This window comes from Calypte anna, chromosome 6 (genome assembly GCF_003957555.1).
Source record: "Calypte anna isolate BGI_N300 chromosome 6, bCalAnn1_v1.p, whole genome shotgun sequence".
In the NCBI taxonomy this organism is placed as follows: domain Eukaryota; kingdom Metazoa; phylum Chordata; class Aves; order Apodiformes; family Trochilidae; genus Calypte; species Calypte anna.
The window spans coordinates 17,357,278-17,376,893 of record NC_044252.1 but is presented as its reverse complement, the minus strand read 5'-3'; the positions used below and the strand labels follow the sequence as shown (position 1 = coordinate 17,376,893).

General features: G+C 40.0%; 1 protein-coding gene across 1 annotated transcript in view; it reads right to left on the bottom strand.

Moving 5' to 3' along the window:
• Positions 1-1,630: 1,630 nt before the first annotated feature.
• Positions 1,631-19,616, bottom strand: part of WDFY4 (WDFY family member 4) — a 132,534-nt gene continuing 114,548 nt past the window's right edge. Inside the window, exons 54-62 of the mRNA XM_030453090.1 lie at positions 16,016-16,228; positions 15,349-15,496; positions 14,369-14,526; positions 12,544-12,702; positions 8,794-8,973; positions 5,249-5,431; positions 4,558-4,645; positions 2,236-2,347; positions 1,631-1,755 (exon numbers count right to left, since the gene is read on the bottom strand). Coding sequence (XP_030308950.1) covers positions 1,692-1,755; positions 2,236-2,347; positions 4,558-4,645; positions 5,249-5,431; positions 8,794-8,973; positions 12,544-12,702; positions 14,369-14,526; positions 15,349-15,496; positions 16,016-16,228 — 1,305 coding nt within the window. The 3' untranslated portion in view covers positions 1,631-1,691. The remainder of the gene's footprint in view (positions 1,756-2,235; positions 2,348-4,557; positions 4,646-5,248; positions 5,432-8,793; positions 8,974-12,543; positions 12,703-14,368; positions 14,527-15,348; positions 15,497-16,015; positions 16,229-19,616) is intronic.

Sequence of the window (19,616 nt, the reverse complement as noted above, 5' to 3'; positions counted from 1 at the left end):
ATACTGCTGGAATTCCTTGGCTATTACATGTATGTTTCCCCCCTGGAAGTTGAGCATCCCACCAATACTGGAGTATCTGTGGAAGCATGAATCTTCATTGTTCTCCTGGACAGGGAGTAGGTATATGAGGGAGAAGCAAAGTCCTTTGAGCCTTCTTCCCAAACTAGACAAGCAGACCATTTCTGACCCGAAAGAGGGACAGCTTCTATGCTGCTGTTGCCATCACTGGCAAAGAGACAGCATCTCTCCCAATAGCAAGAAATCACAATGTTCTTTCCACCATAGGACCCACCTGAATCAAGCTCCAACCACCCACTCAGCACAATCCCTGTTTCTCCCCCAGTGACTGCCCTGTGCCAACAACTTTCCACGTGGATTGGATTGCAGCACTTGAGTGTGATCACTGAACACAGACACGTTACAGGGCCTACAGTTGCTCAGTACTCATTACAGCAAATATTACTCATGGTCACCAAGATCCCAATGTACTGCTGAAGGCTGCTTGGTTCTGGATACCAGGTTTCCATAAGACATTGAATTCCAGTGCAGAGAATGAGGGGGTTCCTTTTTAAAAATTTAATGCAACAGTTTTACAAAAGCCTTTCCCTAATTCTCAGGAAAAAAACCAAAAACAAAAAACAAAAGAAAACATGAGCATGGTTTGCCTTTGTTCCATGAGGTTACTTGTATTGCAAAAACACTGGTGCTTTTGGGCCTGTTTTCAGTGTGTTTCTCTGACCACAGAAAGGTATTTGAGTCATCAAGTCACATATTTGGAGATTAGAAAGAACAACCAGCCAGGTCATCTGTATAGACTTAATGCATCCTTCCTTGTATGTCTGCATCATAAGCTAGCCTCTAATTATTACATTTTCCACAGGCAATTACCTCACTCACTGTGGAGGTGTGGGGTAGGTTGCAGGGAGGACATGGCTCAGCACTGTGTAAGGAGGAAGCTGCTTGCCATAGGAAATCTTGCTCATTCAGCAATATAATTCAAAAGAAGCCATGAACAAAGCAGTGCCCTACAGGAAAAAGGAAGTTGTTGGTGTACTTAAAGGAAGACTGGTAAAAACCTGTCTTCTACTCCAGATTTTTCCTAATGATGCTTGCAAATAGCTAGCATGAAGATTTTGGCATGTAGCAGTGCCTCACGTGCCTCAATCTCTGGCTGTCCTGGAACACACAGGATTTAACTCTTGCAAATCTAACCAGCCCCAATGCTGTGGAAATCAGGGAACACTCTTTTCTCTGTCTTTTCAGGGGTGTGTTTGGTGTTATGAACACACAGGAGCCTTCCTGGACATTATGTCCTTTGTGTTCATCCTGGCTCTGCCCTGACCCATTATTAGGCTGTGTGGCTTTCTGACATAATCGGGGAAGTTTTATTTGCTAGGTATTTTCTGTGAAATACAATGTATTATGCAAAATTCAGTATCTAAAATAACATTTAAAATACAAAAGTTTTCTCAGGACCAGTACTGCAAAGTCTCATTGTATATGTGCATGTCTGTCAGTGTCTCACAGCTTTGTAGTCCATTCTCTAATTTCAGAGTTGACTGGACAGTCCAGCAACTTTGATATCCAGTCCCCAGCCATAGACTTCCAATTTCTTTGTTTCTTTCATGCTCTGTAATTTTCTTTCTATCCAAAAGCCTGAAAAAACAAGGATTCTTGGCTATTTCTTCCTACTAATCCACAGACCAGCAGCAGACTCTTCCCCAGTCATCACCAACTAGGATCTTGGAGGAATTTCTTGAGAAAGAAGGAAAGAAAAAGACAAAAATGTTTAAGAATAAGATGCAAATAGGATCAAGACTTTCTCTTGCATGTGTAGCAATTAGGACGATGCAGCATTCAGGGAACCAGGTTATTGTTAATGTTAAATTTGAGCAATAATGTTATAAAGTGGACAAAGTTTTGCACTTCAAAGACTACATTAGAATTGGATCAAAACTTTCCTGGAGGTCAGTGGGTTAGTTGTGGACAGTTTAGTCATATGAGAAGCTCCTACCCTTCTCTGGGACTCTATAATGTTAAATAATCTGGTGGCCAAATTCAGACTTGTGAGCCCATAATGTCATGGCTTCAGAAAGTGAGATCTCTGCTGTCTGCAGTGCCACAGACATTATGAAATTAATCCTTCCTCTAGAAGCCCCCGAAGTAACACAAACTCCAGAATAAAACTGAATGCCTGCAGGGGAGGCAGTCAGGATGCAGAGGGACAGACAGTACCTGGACACTGCCAGCGCTGTCACCGCGGGGCTGCTCTTACTGAGTTTTCCAGTCAAGGCAAGGCTGGGATTCAGCTCCTGACACAGTACAAGATGTTTGTCACGCTTGTTACCTGTTGTGTGGTTAAAAAAGAAATATTTAGAAAGTGTCCAGGGGCAGCATGGAGGGGATTGTTATTATTTATGGTCAGCAAGTTGTTAAGTTGAAAACAAATATATTTAATCTCAGCCTGTGCTGTAGCAAAATAGGCCCATCCCAATTTAATTTGTGGCTATGATAGTTACATGCGCTGACGTGAAGCTGTATCAATTGTATACTAAATTGAATTTGTGTATTATTGCTTTCTAAATTGCATGCCTAGTTCAGCAAAATTGTTCATCAGTTTTCACTGGCTCTGTGCTTAATAAGATGCCTCACAATACCTTGCTGCCAGGATATAATACAGCCCATAATTGCCTAGTAAAAAGAAATTACATAAAGCCCTGGTATTACCAACTTACCTAAATCTGCTCATAACTGAATCAATAATTAAATGCAGGCAACATTGCACATACACACACATACATATATACACACACCTAACAACATAACGCAATAACAGTTACTCTGGTGTTTTTAATGACTGTTTTGTACTAATTTTATTTTCTTTAGTGCATAAAATGAAATTTGGGACTATTTGGACATTTTAAATAATTCTGAAATAATCTGATAATAGTAATAGTGTAAAGGATCATGTCACTGCTTTGACTACACCTCTCAACTCTTTAATAAAGAACACTGTTGCTATATGCATTTGAGACCATGTTTCCTTATGTTCATGTGTGAACAGGTGTGTGTATGTCTACACATCAACAGATGCCTGGTCAATGCTTGTCTTGTTTTATGATCTTCTCCTAAAAAGGCACAAACAGGAGTGCTGTGCTCCCATGGGCAGCTTTGAAGCCCTACTTTGGAGAACTCTTTAAGATATAAATTTTTAAAATATCTAAAATCTCATTTTGCTCAAAAGCATTCCTATGCAATTATACCTCAGTAAACAGGACATGGAAATAAATGAGACAAAAAGCTATGGGCAAGAATGTAGGAAACTCTTAGAGCAAATCAGATGTTTGTACATATAAAAAGAATCTGCAAAATGGCCACATAATACTACAAGGATTTTGTAAGGAATGTGAAGTCTTTTGCTTTGATTTACAGCAATGTGATTAGAGACCACAATCATAACAAATACGTAGCTACCACAGTCAGACTATGTTACATCTACCACCTCTGCTACTCTTGCACCTTCCCCAGAAGCATCTGGCTCTAGCTACTCTCAGAGACATGACAAAAGGTAGGGTGGGCATCTGGTTTGGCATTTCCAATATGCCTCTCTATGTAAATATTTTCACATAGCAATCTAAATAATTTACATGCCAAGCTCCACCAACAGCTGATCTGCTGAGGTTCTCAATGGTAATGCCCAATTACTGTATAACATATTTTATGCAGATGTTATATCTACAAGTATATATTTATGCAAATCGTGTGCCTAAAACTGGAGTAGTAATGCCTGTAACAAGGATCACAGCAAATAAGTGGTGTAAATTATACATACGAACACCACAATTCCTTTATCTTATAAAATGTGATGTGAAGCAGGCTGTGCTATTTAAGATGTGCCTTTAAAGCTCTCTGGCAGGTTTCAGCTCCTGTAACTGTTAGAACAGAGAAGTGAGCTTGAGTTGTTTTTAATACCAGTCAGCACTGTAGCCACATCATCTTGTTAACCTTGGCTCTGAGAACTCGAGGGTATCAGCTTCAGCTTGGCACAGCCTTAAATAAACAGCTCCATGAATTAGAGCATGCTGCTGTCCTCCCCCAGTTTGAAGGGCCTCTGACCTTGTATAAAGTGGCAAAGGCAACAAACTTCAGTACCAGGGAAGGATCTGACAATCCCCTTTCTGAAATGCCAGGATACTTTAGTACAAGCCACCACCAGGAATGCCAAGGGAACAGGCTTTCTGGAACCAGTATACTTTATTAGTTTCATAGTTTTATGCAGAAAGATGATCTATCAACCTTGACACAACTCATGGCAGAGCCTAGGAAGAAGCTTTCAGCTTGGTTCAAGCAGGATGTGTCCTTGAGACTGGTGGCTCAGAGGTGCTGTCTCTAAAGTGAGGCAGTGGCTACCTAAAACTTCTGCTGCTGGTTACAGTAACACCATTACCTGTTGCATTTTCCCTTCACACCACTGTGCTCACACACCTTCTTCTTCCTCACAACTAAAAAAGGCCTGCAGCACACAGTCACACTGCAGTTCACATGCTGTGGTCATACCCATCCTGCCTGGCTCTTCCATTGTGCCTCTCTGCAGTCTCGCTCCAGTAGCTTGCTCTGGGTTATTGGTATATTCAGTCTTCCACAGCTGTGCCAGGAAGGAAATGTAAAAAGTAAAAATGGAGAAAGAAAAGATGATAACAATGCAACAAGAGAGGGATGTAGCTGTCTGCTTTTCAGCAAGGGGTGGAAATTGGATTTCTAACATCAAAATAGGATTTCACAGTGTCTCTCCCTCTGCCACTGTGCTGCAGGGAGTCACCTGTGAGAAAATATGCAGGGAGCTGGTAGGGTTGTGAGACTGACACTGTCACAAGGATCCCAGTAATCCACGAAGCTTTTCCATGAGAATGGAGATAGAACCAGCAGTGATTTCCTGCTCTCTAGAAAGACTGACTTGATAAACAGAGCTGTGAATCAGCTCTCAGAAACCAGAGTCAAACATATTTCCCATGGCCAATATAATTCTTTATTTTAAACCAATGTCAGAATGAAAATTTTTGAAACTCTTTGAAAAGAGACTCCTCCATTTAAAAGCTGGTAAGAAGCAACATTTTACTTTTCAGCTTTTGCCCTCTGCTGCCCTGTTAAGAAATTGGCACAGGCTGTTAGCAGCTCTGTTCCTCCATTTAGGATGCAAAATTAGTGTACAACCTATCAGGATCCCCTTCCCTGCCTCCCATCCACCTACCCTCACCACTCCATCTGTGCTCCCTGTGATGATGATGCTGCGGATGTCCCAGTCCAGCACCTCAGCAAAGCAGCAGCAGCTGACACGGCTTTCAGGACTGCAGGTGGTGGTAACGTGTGTAAGAAGCTGCCCATTGACTGTCCACAGATACAGGTAAGATCCAGCACAAGAGATAATATCACCCTGAAACAAAACAAGAGGCCATGGTTCAAAATCCTACACTCATCCTACTCTAAACTCTTAAGTGCTGATTATAAATTACAGAGTTGCTCTCACTGTCTGGGGGAACTGGGGAGTGTTTAGTTTGGAGGAGGCTGAGGAGATACCTGATTGCTCTTTACAGTTACCTGAAAGGAGGTTGTAGGGAGGTGGGTGCTGGCCTCATGTCTCAAGATAATAATGATAGGACTAGAGGAAATAGCCTGAAGTTGCACTTGGGAAGATTTAGACTAGATATGAGGAAGAATTTCTTTACTGAGAGAGTAGTCAGGCTCTGGAACAGGCTGTCCAGGGAGGTGGTGAAGTCACCATCACTGGGAGTAATTAAAAAATGTGTAGATGAGGCACTTCGGGACACAGTATAGTGGGCATGGCAATATAGTTTATATTGTATTATATTATATATAATATATATTATATTTTATATATCATGTGTTATTACATATTATATTACTACATTATTACATTATATTTATTATACTACACTCTATTTGTATTAAATTATGCTTATTATATTTTATTTATTATGTTATATTTATGATATTATACTGGGGGGTGGATGTTGATGGTTGCACACAGTGACCTTAGGGGTCTTTTCCAACCATGACAATTCTCCATGATTTTGTGTGTCACTTAAATTCTGACTTTTGTTTTCCTTCTGGGCAGATGGTATAAAACAGAGCTGACATTTTTTTCTCATGAAAAATCCTGACAATTTTGCATTATAGAAACTCAAGCCAGTCCTCTCAGATTTAGCAAGATAGTGTGGAAACAAAGGTGTTTTCATTCTTTAAATGTTCCCATTCTATTTTCCAGAAAATCTACGCTTTTAGTAAAAAAAAAAATTGACTGACAGGGACTGCACACAGGTGATCCACAGCACAGGTTATGGACAAGGACTCTTGTTCTTATAAGTTTCACATGAGCATTCTCTTACCCAAGGACATGGTATTCACCTGCTTAGCTGTGAAGTCTTTGGTGTTTTCCTAATACTCCTCTGCCCCTCACAGGGAGCTTAATGTCATCACATTTTTAGATGCTGTTGTGAGTTTGACCAACGATCAGCTCAGCATTAAGTGAGCTGCAGTTCTGCAGAAAACATTCTTTGCAACTGAATCTCTGTTTTTCCCTCGTTTCCATGCAGCTTTATAGATTTACTGCAGACTGAACAAATGCCCAGGTAATCTCTTAGGGGCAAGAAACATACAGAACCAGGAGCCAATGCAGCAATTTTTTTTTTGCAAAATGCAAAAGTGCATTTTGATCAAGTTGCTAATTGAAATTCTACCTAACCTTTTCACCCTTGTTGCATGCTAAGAACAAGCTAAATAGAAAACCATAAGCAAAGCCATCTGATTCTGACAAAAGTCAGCGTGCCCTTAGATTAGTGGCACACATCTGGTTTTAATCAGCTAACAGTACTTCACCCCTGCCTGATTTGGGGCCAGGGTTCTTCACACTGCTGGGCAGAATTCTGAAGATAAGAACAAGAATAGCACATTTCAAACAGGGTTGCCAATAATTAAATTTCAGGTACTTTATCTGCATGAGAGTACATAGTGTCCAGGCATTTGGTAATGATCTACAGTGTTTTTTAAGCCTAGATCAGGGATTTAAAACTAACTGAATTTAGTTACAACAAGCTTTTACAATCCTCTTTAGCTCAAACTTTTTGGGACAGCCTTTTTATTTTATGTGTATATGATACAAATACCATGAGGTCTGGATCTATAAATGGAGTTTACATATGTTCAAGCAAAGACAGAAACCAAGAATCACATAACAAGGAGCTGCATAGAGTTTTATTTCACAGAAAATTACGTGGTTCAGATGTTCTTTTACTTTCAAAACTTTTCTTCAGAAGATTCTGAATTTTCGAGGTATAAAACTTTTTAACAAACATGTAATTTTGTGTCAATCAAAATATTTGTTAGCACAATGATTCCATCTTCATGTTGTATGTAAAAATGTATTAAAAAAACTAAACAAAATCAGATTTCAGAATTAAACATCCCATTTTCCTAATGTCAGAATAATTTTATCATCCATAACAGATGGACCCCTTAATTCTTTTTTTCCCTTGAAGCTTCAGTCATCATTTCCTAAAGTTTTTCCTCTTTTAAATGAACATTTCTGAACTTTTCTATTGTCCAGTCAGTTTAATCATTTGCAGTTCAGCAAGCTGGTGAACTGCATTTGAGTCAATCACCAGACTGTTCTTGGCACAGACAATCTCATTTTTGGACAGGTCCAAATGAGGAGCTAAAAGCTACTGATAATGGTGGGGGGGTACACAAAAATATAGAGCGGACTACATGCTCTTGGGGTTTCAAGCCCATGCTCTGTGCTAGCCCACCTACTCATTTCTGAATGCTTGGCACTGGTTTAGCTGACTTCAGAGGAGACCACCAGGACTGGATTTTATACTAACCAGGCCCCTTGGGGCAGGGATTTGAGCTGGCACTAAACAGACTACTTAGTTCCCACCCTCAATTACTAACCATCCGGTTGCATGGTTAATTAATCTCTGAAATGAGATTACTGGTTTTGCACAGAGTAAGTAGAGAATTTCTGCCTGGTTTCATACTGCTACAAACTCAATTTTACCTCTCTTGGTTCAAGCTCTGGTGCTTGGTCCAGCCTTGAATTATCTAGGCAGTTGGAATCCTGTTCTAGTATATTAAGAGACAGAAGATACAAATGTACAAATGACATTTTTTGGAAGGTAAAAGCTTGGGAAAAAATCCCATCCAGTGTTTACTGTGAAATCCAATACAGAGATTTTCTTATTGGCATGCATGCAGTTCAAGCTGGGCACAGACCCCAGCAGACTTACTCCCATTGCTCTCAAGACTGCCTCCCACTCCCTGGGAGTGGAAAGGAAAGCAAAAAGTCAGCACTTTTACTGCAAGGTGTAAGGAAGTTGTCAGTCAAGGTGACAGACCCTGGCCCAAGATACCAGAGCTGACATGGCTCTGCTGCATGAATGTCAGGAGAAATTAATGAAATAATGGAGGCAATAAGATAATGGGTGAGCCAAATCCAGGAGGTAGTCTATGGTCATACTTCATGCTCAGTAAACTAAAATTTCTTTAAGCCTGCTATCTATCCATCCAAAGATGCTTCTACTTAGCTACTCAGTCTAAGATGTTGCTTTTAGTGCTTGCCTCTCATCATTAAGAATACTATTAGCAATTTCTGTAGAAAGAAAAAAAAATCAATGTATCAGACTCTCAGGATGTTTTTATGTTAGGAAGAGCACCCAGTAAATTATCATTAAATGTTCATGGATACATCAGAAGAAAGATGATAAATTAAGATCTTACCGTTGAATTGTTGATGGCAACAGAACAGAGGTTTGCCCTGTGGGCAGGAAGCTGGTTTATGTATGTCAGCTGGTTCAGGTCCCAAATGATGCAGGTTCTGTCATCAGATCCACTCACAAAGATGCTATAGGTCACAGATGCAGCAAGACAGGTCACTGCTTGAGTGTGCCCATACAGAGCCTGGTGGGGAAAAAGCAACCAATAAATCACAGCAGAGGGTGGCTGATTTCCTAGGGGATTATAGTGCTACTGTCATTTGCTTAGTAAGAACAGGCAAAGTAGTCATTCTATGGACAACTGAAAAAGGTATGTGGGGGGAAATCCCAAAGGATCCTATAGAAGCATCCTCGTCCTCAACTTCTGGCTGAGAAAAGTTGATCCCCAAACATAATATGCATTATATGCCCCAAGCTGCATACTGACTGTGTCATACAGTTAGTCTCTTGCTCAGAAGCAAATCCTCATTTTCCACTTTAGTCCATTTAGTTTAAATAAAATTTATGCTTGGAAATTATTATTTCCTAAGATTGTAAAAAAACAAACAAACAAATAAAACTTATCAGGATGTATTTTAGCAACCTTCTCCAGTCTTTTTTTTCTGTTTTTCTGAACATGTACCAACATTCTTCCAATTTTAGTTAAGAAGAAAAACAGTATTTAAGGATAATTTTGGATGATTTCATATATGAATTCCTTTCTCTTTTATCATTATCCAGTATCCCTCTTTTAGGTTTGTTTTGTAGGTTCTAGAGACACAAAAACCAGTTCTCACTTTAATTTAGCCTTAAACGGTTTCATAAAAAAAGACTACACTTAGGGCAACTTCATAGCACAGATAGAAGCAATGGATAGAAGTCTACTGGTGACAATTATTCAATGCAGCATTCTCAAATGACAGCAGTATACATTTTTGCTGCATAACCACCAATGGCAGTACAGCCTGTAGGGCAACAGAGAAAAAGTCCTTCACACCTTTCCTCAAAATATTTTCAGGGCTCAAATTTTAGTTTCTTTTTTGTGAAAAAATCAGAAGCACCATTTTCAATGGTGGTTTTAAACGTAAATTCATAATCCCTGATGTCTTTCTTTACATAACATAAGTAGCCCATCTTCAGGTTCTGTCTCAGTTCAGCATGGGGCAAGAGAGCCATGTGTCCTGGATGATTTTTTGCAAAACACATCTCCTGCTCTTTTCCAGTGTGTAATTGTGAGGCTGCACTCTTGCCAAACCTGTGCTGCCATTTCCTAAGGTAACTGGGACAACAGTATTCAAACATTAATTCATTGGTTAAGAAGCCAAGCTGCAGCAAACTACCTACTACTGAAGGTGACCTGCAACTGAGAGGGATGAATTCCAGCTTGTGATTTATTCCACTCACAAGAGCTGTTGACTAAAAGTACTGACACAAAAAAAGAGGTTCTCAAGAGTGGTTTTCAGAGGTCAAAATCATTCTCAACAAAGCACAGAAAAAGAGGTTTAGCAATAGCTTTGGAGTGGCAGAACAGTCTCTTTGAAAAGGACCAGGCATAACCCTGTGCCATTGTTTGAGAACTGTGCAAGACCCCTGCAAAAGGACAGGGCAGGTTCAAGGGCTCCAAACTTCTTTCCTTTCTCCAAAGCATAAGAGAATATGTACTCACTGTGACAGCATCCAGACTGCCAAGTCAATCCAAGCTAAGCTTCTGCTCAAGTTCTAATAAAACACTTTTTTCCTTTTTATATCTCAGAAAGGTCCTACCTGGTTCTGAAGTGTTTTTAAATACAATCTGACTGTGGAAGAGAGGGCTAGACCTGAGCCTGGTTGCAATCTCAGCTTCAGACCACCAGTGTCTCAATGCATATTCATGCAAAATTTGTCACGTGCTTGTAGCTCTCTACCATCTTCTCATTGCTGGTCTGCAAAGACTGACAGGTTTTCCCTTAATGGGAAATACTCTGCAGCATATCTACAGCAAGAACTGTGAAGCCTGTGTCCAGAGTAAATCCACAAATACCAAGACAAAAGAGATGAACAACTTTACTGCAGGAATGATCAGCCCACTAAAATTAAACCAAGTGTGACCATCCCACTTAGCTGCCTGACATGGACACTGCCACTTCATAGCTGTGCTCAACACACATTCTATGTGGCAGACAGCACAGCTTGCCCAGATACTTCTTGAAGTCTAATATTTCATTTAGCCCAGAAATTCTGGGTCCTGGATTTGTACAGATTCCTCCACTCTTGAACACTGAGGGAAATGGTGAATCGCATGGATCAATACTGAGGCTATTAGACTCAGTCTTTAACGTTCCACAAAACTGTGGAAGCAGCCTCTGCTAGAGAGGTAAAGAGACTTTTTCTGCTGAAATATAGTTTCTATACTTTACCGTACTCCAAACCAGAATGTGTAAGTCCCATGAGAGAGCTGGAGAGTGAATAGTATCCACTTTATAGCACATCAGCTTTACTTAAACAAAGCTTCCTCTCGGGAAAGATGATACATTTTTTTTGTTCAGCAGAAAAAGCAGTCACTATGAAACAGTGAATTACATGAAAGCAGCAAGTAATTCACTGAAAGACATTTAGAACTATAGTTTAAATTAACATCTATGCCAGACAGTAATATATATATAAAAAAAGTAAAGAAAAAAGTGCTTTTGCTAGCAAAGAGAAGGAAAAAACCCAGAATTTTTCATAGCATGATCTCATGCCACTCTTTGGACTTTGGGTAATGCCAGATTAATCACAGTGAAACTCAATAGCAGAGCCGATTTTACAGTGCTAAAGAGAATGGCATTATATTGGAGATAAAAAGCAACCTCTTCAAACAGTTGTCTGAAACTCAAAGTGTCCCTGACCCCCTGACTGTATCATTTTGATGTGTTGATGAGAATTACTGCTTATGTTTTTCTCCACTACTATGTCTTCCATGTCTGTGCCTGTGTCCTGGTTTGGAATAATAAATACAAATAAATAAATTAATAATAATGGGATAATAACCAGAAAAGGTAATCTCTGAAGGTCTTGTCTCATATTTTGGGCAGGAAACAACATAAACCTCAGAAGATAGAATACACTAAACACAGTTTCCCCTTAATGTCAACACACAAGAACTTCAGATAAATGAAGATCTATATAGTTCTTTGACATCCCAGCAGATATTGAAGTTTTCACATAATTTAATGACAAAATATGTTTTGGCTCAGGGAAAGCAAAGCACTGAAGTATCATCTGAATATCTCTCCAGATCTTCTCACAAGAATCCTCTAACATTTGCAGATCTTGCTGATCAGTGAATCCTTTATTAGTTTCCTTAAAGTATCAGAGCACTTTCTGTCTCTTGATTTTTTAGGGAAATGAGTCCCATGCTGTCTTTCAGATATGACATAGTTGTACCCAATCTTTACTTGTAAAGCTGAGAACTTAGCATAGCTGAACCACATAAACCTTGCATGAAAATTCAGTTTGTAACTGCAACAACATTTATGCAGCTGTTGGATGACTATACAGGAGCTCCAAATCAGCTACCACTAAAGGACTTTGGACAATGAGGACACAACCTATGTCACTCTTCTTAGGTGCATTCCTACCTCATAGAGTGACCTTTTGCATTCTGAATTCAGGTTGAGATAAAAAAATCAGTAACTTTGCCTAGCAGACCCTTCACCTCCATCAGCTAAGGTATTTCCTCTGCCAGTCATCAAAGGAATAAATTAATATTTTGTTTCTCACTTGGTTTCTATAGCAAAAGAGCTACAGTACTGACCTGTCTCAAGTTGAGATATTTCACTTTGTCCTTGGCCAAGGAAAGTTCCCAGACACACACAACTGAGCTTGTTCCAGATGTGATGATGGTAGTTGCTGAAGGGCACACAGCACAGAGGCACTTTCCCCAGTCTACCATGCACTCAAATGTAGTCACATTCTGTACAAGAAAGCAGCTTTAAGTCAAATATTCATCTGATGATACCATGAATTTATTAATGCCAAATTGCAGATTCAGTTTTCAGAACTGAGCCTCCACCTCTTCACACCCAGGAAAGAAAAGCTCATCTTTACCAGTCTCTATTCTCCCAGTACAGCTGCAAAATAGTGTGCATGCACAGGCTGTGGATGTATTCTGCTCAGCCCTCCTCCAGGGACCAAACAGGAAGGCTCCACAAAAGTCAGTGGTTATGTTTGGACACCCAAGTCCCAGTCCCTCTTGTGGTATATCCTTGCTATATAACTTCAGGCAGGGTCATTCTGCCACCATATAGTGACAGAATGCAAACATTCAATGTAAATTAAAAAGAAATCTCAGGTTGTGATACCCACCACTAACAGAGATAGTGCCAGGCTGCACAATCCTCCCCTTACTTCTACTGAAATGCCAAAAGCCAAAGCACCAAATTCTTTTGTACCAATGGTTCTGTTAGAAGCACCCAAACCAGCCTAAACCAAGGTCAGGTCTATTACACACTGCTGCAATTACAGCACATTCTTTTGCTCACATTCTGTATCAGCTATCTCCCACACAACAGGGACAACACTGTGGTGTTAATGATTCTGGTGGAACTGGATGGCACAGCTACAACAAACCCCCATAAAACAGACAGAACTACATTTACTACTTACAACGAAGACAAACTTTTCTTTTAAACTAATGTCCAGAGGCACTGTTGACCCACAGAGAACTCAAGTTGGACTCCATGCTACTTCTCATAGTGGCTGTGTAGCCATGCTCAGTGTCACTACCTTCATTGACACTTGGACTTCTGAAGACTCAAATAATTCATATGTACAGCAGCACTATGAATTGCTAAGAACTGATTTGAATTGAAATCAATGGAGAAAACTCTCAATAATTATATACAGGGAATAGAAAGTAATATACTTCTAATGGCTTTTTCACTTCCATTGACTGAGGATATGTCTGTAAAAATATAATTACATGGCTTACACAAATACCCATTAGTATTTTACTGAATGCTGTATTCTACTCAAGAAAACTCAGATGTCCTTGCATGTCATAACATTTCCCCCAAAATATCAAAACATCAGTCTGTTGGTGGTAAAAAAAAAAAGGCCCTGCCAAGTGTCCTAATAAGCAGTGTGATGACACAGACTGTTGATTTTTAACAACAAAGAAATAAGTGTATTAACTTTGTAGAACAGAAGACATCATTATTTTGAATGAATGCACTGGGCTAAGCTTGTGAGCAAGAGGGGTACTGCCAGATGGTCCTGTCTTAATTCCAGCAGAAAGTTCTGTACTATAAAATTTCTATTCAGTGGTCAGGAGACCTTGTGTTGTCCTTACAACCTATGAAATAGGGTTTCTCCTTCATTTGACAGACAACACAGTCACTTAAAGGAAAACTTCATATATATCAATTTAGTAGAGAAATACCACATTTTCCAGGAGTTTAGCAAATACTGAAAGTGAACTTTGTTGAGATATCCAACTTAAGATTCCTCTAGAAGCTTGACTATGAGGAAGTCCTGTATGGCATCTGCTGAAATCAGCTCCCCTGTGGCCTCTGAAATGGATGCCCCAACCAGCCCACTTATCATTAATTTCTGGAGTGCTTAGACCTCTCCTTGTTTACCTTCTCAGACCCATAGTTGCCAAAGCAGCAGGTGAAGTCCTCGAATCCCCAGCAGAATGTTTTGCTCCAAAGAGGAGGGATCAAAACTTTATTTTTTTCAACAGCCAGAATGCCTTTCTCAGTATGAACGATGTGCCCAATAGCTCCCTTGGGATAGTCTGTCAGGACAGAGAACATATTTAATTCTGTTGTTTTAGAGCACTAACATGAAGTTTCCTCCTTGCACAACTTGTGTCGTGGGGCTGGAAAGCCCCAGAACTGGGATCAGTGCTGTCTGCCCACAGACAGAAATCCACTTTACAAGTGAAATTCCAGACAGAATAGTGGAAACACTCCTCTGGAAGGGAACACATAAATCCAGGACGTGCTCCACAGGAGGGAGTTTCACAGTAGTGTCATTAAGCTCTTTTTCATTGGCAGGCTGCCTTATGCCATGCATTACAGAGGATGCTGGGCATGTCAAAACAGCCTCTGTAGTACAGTTATGGGAGCCCTCTGTCCCCACAAAGATGTGTCATGTAAAGAATACCACCATGGAATGAAAAAACAGACATGTTGAAATTTTCCAGGCTTCCTCATAGAAAAGAGGAAAAGTAGCAAACTAAGAAAATGATCAAGAAAAAGAAAAGTTTGGAAGATTGAGAAGTGGGGAAAGACAGACAGTATTTACTTCACTGCTGAACATAAAAAGAGAGAATAAGAAGGGAAAACAGTGAGCTTTATGTTTCAATGTAACATTAAAAATGTAGAAGAGAGAAAACATTTAGTTATTTTACAAAAATAGAAATGTTAAGAATTATGGTATTTGAGTGTTTTCAGCACCTGCTCACAAAATATACAAAATAGCAACTGTCAGAAGGGACCATACCACCCCACATAAAGCTGTGTGACTATTTTTGTGGTCTTGAAAATTCAGATTCACCCCCTCAAAGAATTCTGCACTTAATATCTCAGAAACTGGAGCACAACCCCTGAAGCACCTTTTGTTGTTACTGGTGAGAACTTCAGATTTTTCAGGCTGCTCATAAAAGGAGGGAGAATTCCACTTGAGTGAAGGGATAGCACAATCTCTCTTCCTGATGAGCTTTTCCCATGGGCATTCCTGGATGGATGTGGTTTTGTGAAGAGCTAGAACAAAATAACAGCACTGAAAAAATTATCTCTATTTGCTAGATCAGTCAGGATACATACCTTAATCATAGACTCCAGGACTCTCATACATAAATCTCTTCTCTAAAATAAAACTATATCTTATATTTTCATCAAACATCCCTTCCTCACAGAGACAGGAAGATAATCTTAGTGATCCAGGTGAGGAGAGAAAAGTGTAAGTGATAATTTGAGCAGCTTTTATTTGACTGTACCCATTTCCAGACTAGTGATTACTCATGTGACTACTGAAAGAGCAGAACCCAGATTTGATGCCACAGCTGTATAGCATACAACAGGAACAGCATGATTAGAAAATGGAATCATACCCATGTGAGGGTGCATAATGATGTAGTACACAACTGGGACATGTCTGTAGTCTTTCATTTGATTTAAATCAGAAAATGTCATTGATTTAAGTTTCTATACTTGCTTTCCAGTTTAAATACCACAAGATCAAAATAAATTATGCTCTCTTCTCTTATGATAATATGGTACCTGCTTTGGTATCTGTCCAAAGTTACTGATAAAGCCCAGAATGGTGCTCTTAATTAAAGGATCTTTAATGTTGTTGAGTTCCATCTTGTCTCCATAGAAGTAGGGGTGATAGGTGTTAACTGCCTCCACTGCAGCTGAGCCATGTTGCTTGTATCCAAAAATGAGATCTATCCAGTGATGGAGGTGTGCACTGACATAGTCACTTTCCAGTGCCTGAAACAAAAAAAAAATTAACTCAGTAGAGTGTATCCAGTACAAATATGCTATCATTTTCCAGTCTCTTCCGGAGACTTAAATTCTCTACAAGTGAATTTTCGCACTTTCAGCTCCTACAGTACCATCCTTCAGAGCACACCCTCACAAAATATCAAAAAGATGGAAGGTGCATCCCCACTAGAAAAGGAAAAGTGGATCGTAGCATGCCTGACTTAATAGACATGAGGAGTATCCTTAGAGACAACACAGGCAGGTTCCAGAAAGGAAAGTGCAGGAACTCCAGAGTTTTTGGCATTTCCTCCAGATTCCAGGACATATGAAAGGCTGTGTCATCATATCTTCACCAAAACTGTTACTGAAAAGAGATGGTTTAAATGAGGGAAACATTTGCTAGCATTTGTGTCCTGGTTTGGGCCAGGATAAAGGTAATTTTCTGTCTTGTAATTTTTGCTTTCAGCTAAGTTTCTTGTAAGTAGCTGCACTTGCTGAAATTAACAGCAAGTTTTTCAGTCAGTGTCTGCTTTTAGGACTGATAACACTTGATGTTTATAGTTACAGCTGGAGAATGGTATGCAGAACGAAGGCCACTGCTCAGTTCTAAGGAACATTTTGCCTTCTGGAAAGAGAAAAGGAGTAAAGAGGTCACACCTGCAGCCCCCACCTTAGGGAGAAGAAGACAAGATCAATGACCAAAATTGACCAGAGTATTCCATCCCATATGTGTCATACTCAGTATAAATTTGAGGGTCAAACCCCTTCCTTCCTTCCTTTTGCCCTTCCTTCTGTCCTTCCTTCCTTCTTCACCTGTCCCTGTTTTGCTTTGGCATCCTGGGAAGATTCCATCCATTTCTCTGCCTGTGGTCCTGATCCATGCCAGCCTGAATCTGTGTGTTCCTGCCTCCAGCTCCCAACTGCTGCTGACTCCAGTAGTCCAGCCTGGACTTTCCCAGGGCTGCCCTGCAGCATCAGTGGTGACGTGAGAGTTATTGAGGGAAAGGGGGGAGGAATGTGGTATAAATTTTCCTGTATATTTCTATTTATTTAGTAATTTCTCCTTTTTTCATTAAAGCTGTGTAGTTTAGTTTCCAACCCATAAATCTCTCTCCCTTATTCTCTCTCCTTTCTTTATCAGGGAGGGGGATTAATAGAGAGCATCTGGCATTTGGTTAATTGCCAGCCCAGCCTTAAACTGTGACAATTTGTTACCATCACTTTGGGCAACAGACAAATGACAGATGAATAAATGTTTTAATCTATTTGTAGAAATATGTCTTGGTTATGGATCACTCTGAGTAGCAGAGATTTTATTTGCAAAGATATATATGAACATATGACTGGAAAGGAAGAAGACTCACAAAAGGGTTTTAGGTTTGGTCTGAAGGATTCAGCAGCAGAAGCTGCATGCCATGAACCAGCAAAGAGAATGCAGATCTTGTAGTCAAGTGGCAAGGGGTGCTGCAAGCCAAAACAAGGAAAAGTTTTTACAATAGCAGAGTTAGGGTGCAGCAGGACAGCTGTATGACAAGTTTCAAGAGTGCTTGGGCTTGCAAACGTTTTGCTATCCTTGCAGAACTGAAGCAGACAATCATAGCACCAGGTTTCCTCATCCTGGAAAAAATAAGGATCTGAACTTTTTTCTACAAAATAAGAAATGTTTAACTTTGATTAGATTTTCCACTCATAGTGACAGGTATGTGGATTAATGGGACCAGAAGAAGCAATTACTACTGAAGAAAAGTGGGAGAAATGCTATAATGCAATATACCCAACACAGTGTGGGCTCCCTAGGAAAGCTCAGTGAAACCCTAGTGGAAAACTTGTGCTTGGAAGAGCCAGACAGTAAGTTCATAAGCAGTGAACACAATTTTCAGTTAACTTTTGCCCACCTCCAATTAGCCAGCTTTGCCCATGAGGCTTAACTAAATGCTACTGCTGCTCCCATCACCTGCCTCACCAAATTTGTTTGCAGTCCCAAATGGCCTTGCCCAATGACTGAAGCAGCAGTATTAAGCATTATTAAAAAGACTTTCCTATCTCCAAATCACTTGACTGTACAATACTCCCTGATGCTCACTTAAAGGTCTCCCAAGCAGACCAGCTCACCCAAAGGACACCAGAAATAAACAAGCTAATGGGATCCAGGACAATGGCTCATTTCACAGAGCAGACACTTAGCCCACTGCAGCTGGTTTAAATGACCCTGCCCACAGCTGTAATGATCACAGGGCAGCTCAAAGAACAAACACAGCATACAGTCTGTCCCCTGCAAACAACTGGAAAACACAAGCAGACTCAGAACTCATCCTCATTAATAAAAGCAGTTAGTCCATGAATTATAAACTGTAAATTTTGTCTGGCATCACTACCAGAGCAAAACAAAGCAACCAACACAGTTGCAATCGTGCTGCCTCTCAGTATTTCACTAAGCACGACAAGCCCAGTCACAGAGGGAGAAGTTGTGGTCTAAGGAGGAACTAAACAAATTTTTTTAGTAGACTATATTCCTAATTTATTACACACAAAACAGGGAGATACTCAGGGTTTTATGTCAAGAACAATTCTTTAAAGCAACACATCCTTTAAATCAACATGTTCTTTAAAGCAACAGCCAAACCTCAGAACAGTGTTGACTGATCTGTTTAAAGCATTAAATTCACTGTAAAGGCTTCTAAAAATGATGATGATACCAGTACATCCAACAAGTATATCCAGTATATACCCATTCCAGGTTTCAGAGGAGAAAGAAATCCTCATGTTTTAGAATTCAAGATCTCTAACTCTTTACTTCATGGTTAGACAAACTTTCTCAGGCAGGCTAATCAACTTTGTTTTCGTGGCAAGATTTCTTGCACCCTGCAGGGTACATCTAGCACTAGCTATATTGGAGAGAGAATATTGGACTGACTGTACATGAGCTACAGGTGTGGCAAATCATTAAGAATACAAGTCTGTAAATGTGCTCTTTATTTTGCTAACTGTCTCCTGCTTGAGATTTGAATTAATTTGTGAAAGTTGTGTGGCTCTATCAGCTGTGCCAATGTTATCAAACAGTGAAGCTCAGTGAAAGCCGATCTGTGGAACAGAACAGATGGTAGAGAGGGCCCAGTATCCACATTATGTGCACTATGGGGACTTTATTTCAAACTAGATCTAGTATGCTCCCACAGGCTGAATGCCACCAGCATCTGGAGTGCACAACTGGGGTGCAGCTTTTGGTTTAATTTCATCCAAAACAAATCTAGTTCACACAATCTGAGATCACTCTTCAATGAGAGCAAACCCATGCTATGCAGGGATGATTGATATATTAATTTCCAAATAGCACCCACACTCCAAAGTACAAGGTGAAAACAGATGTTACCCTTTTTGTCTAAGCACCTCTGGC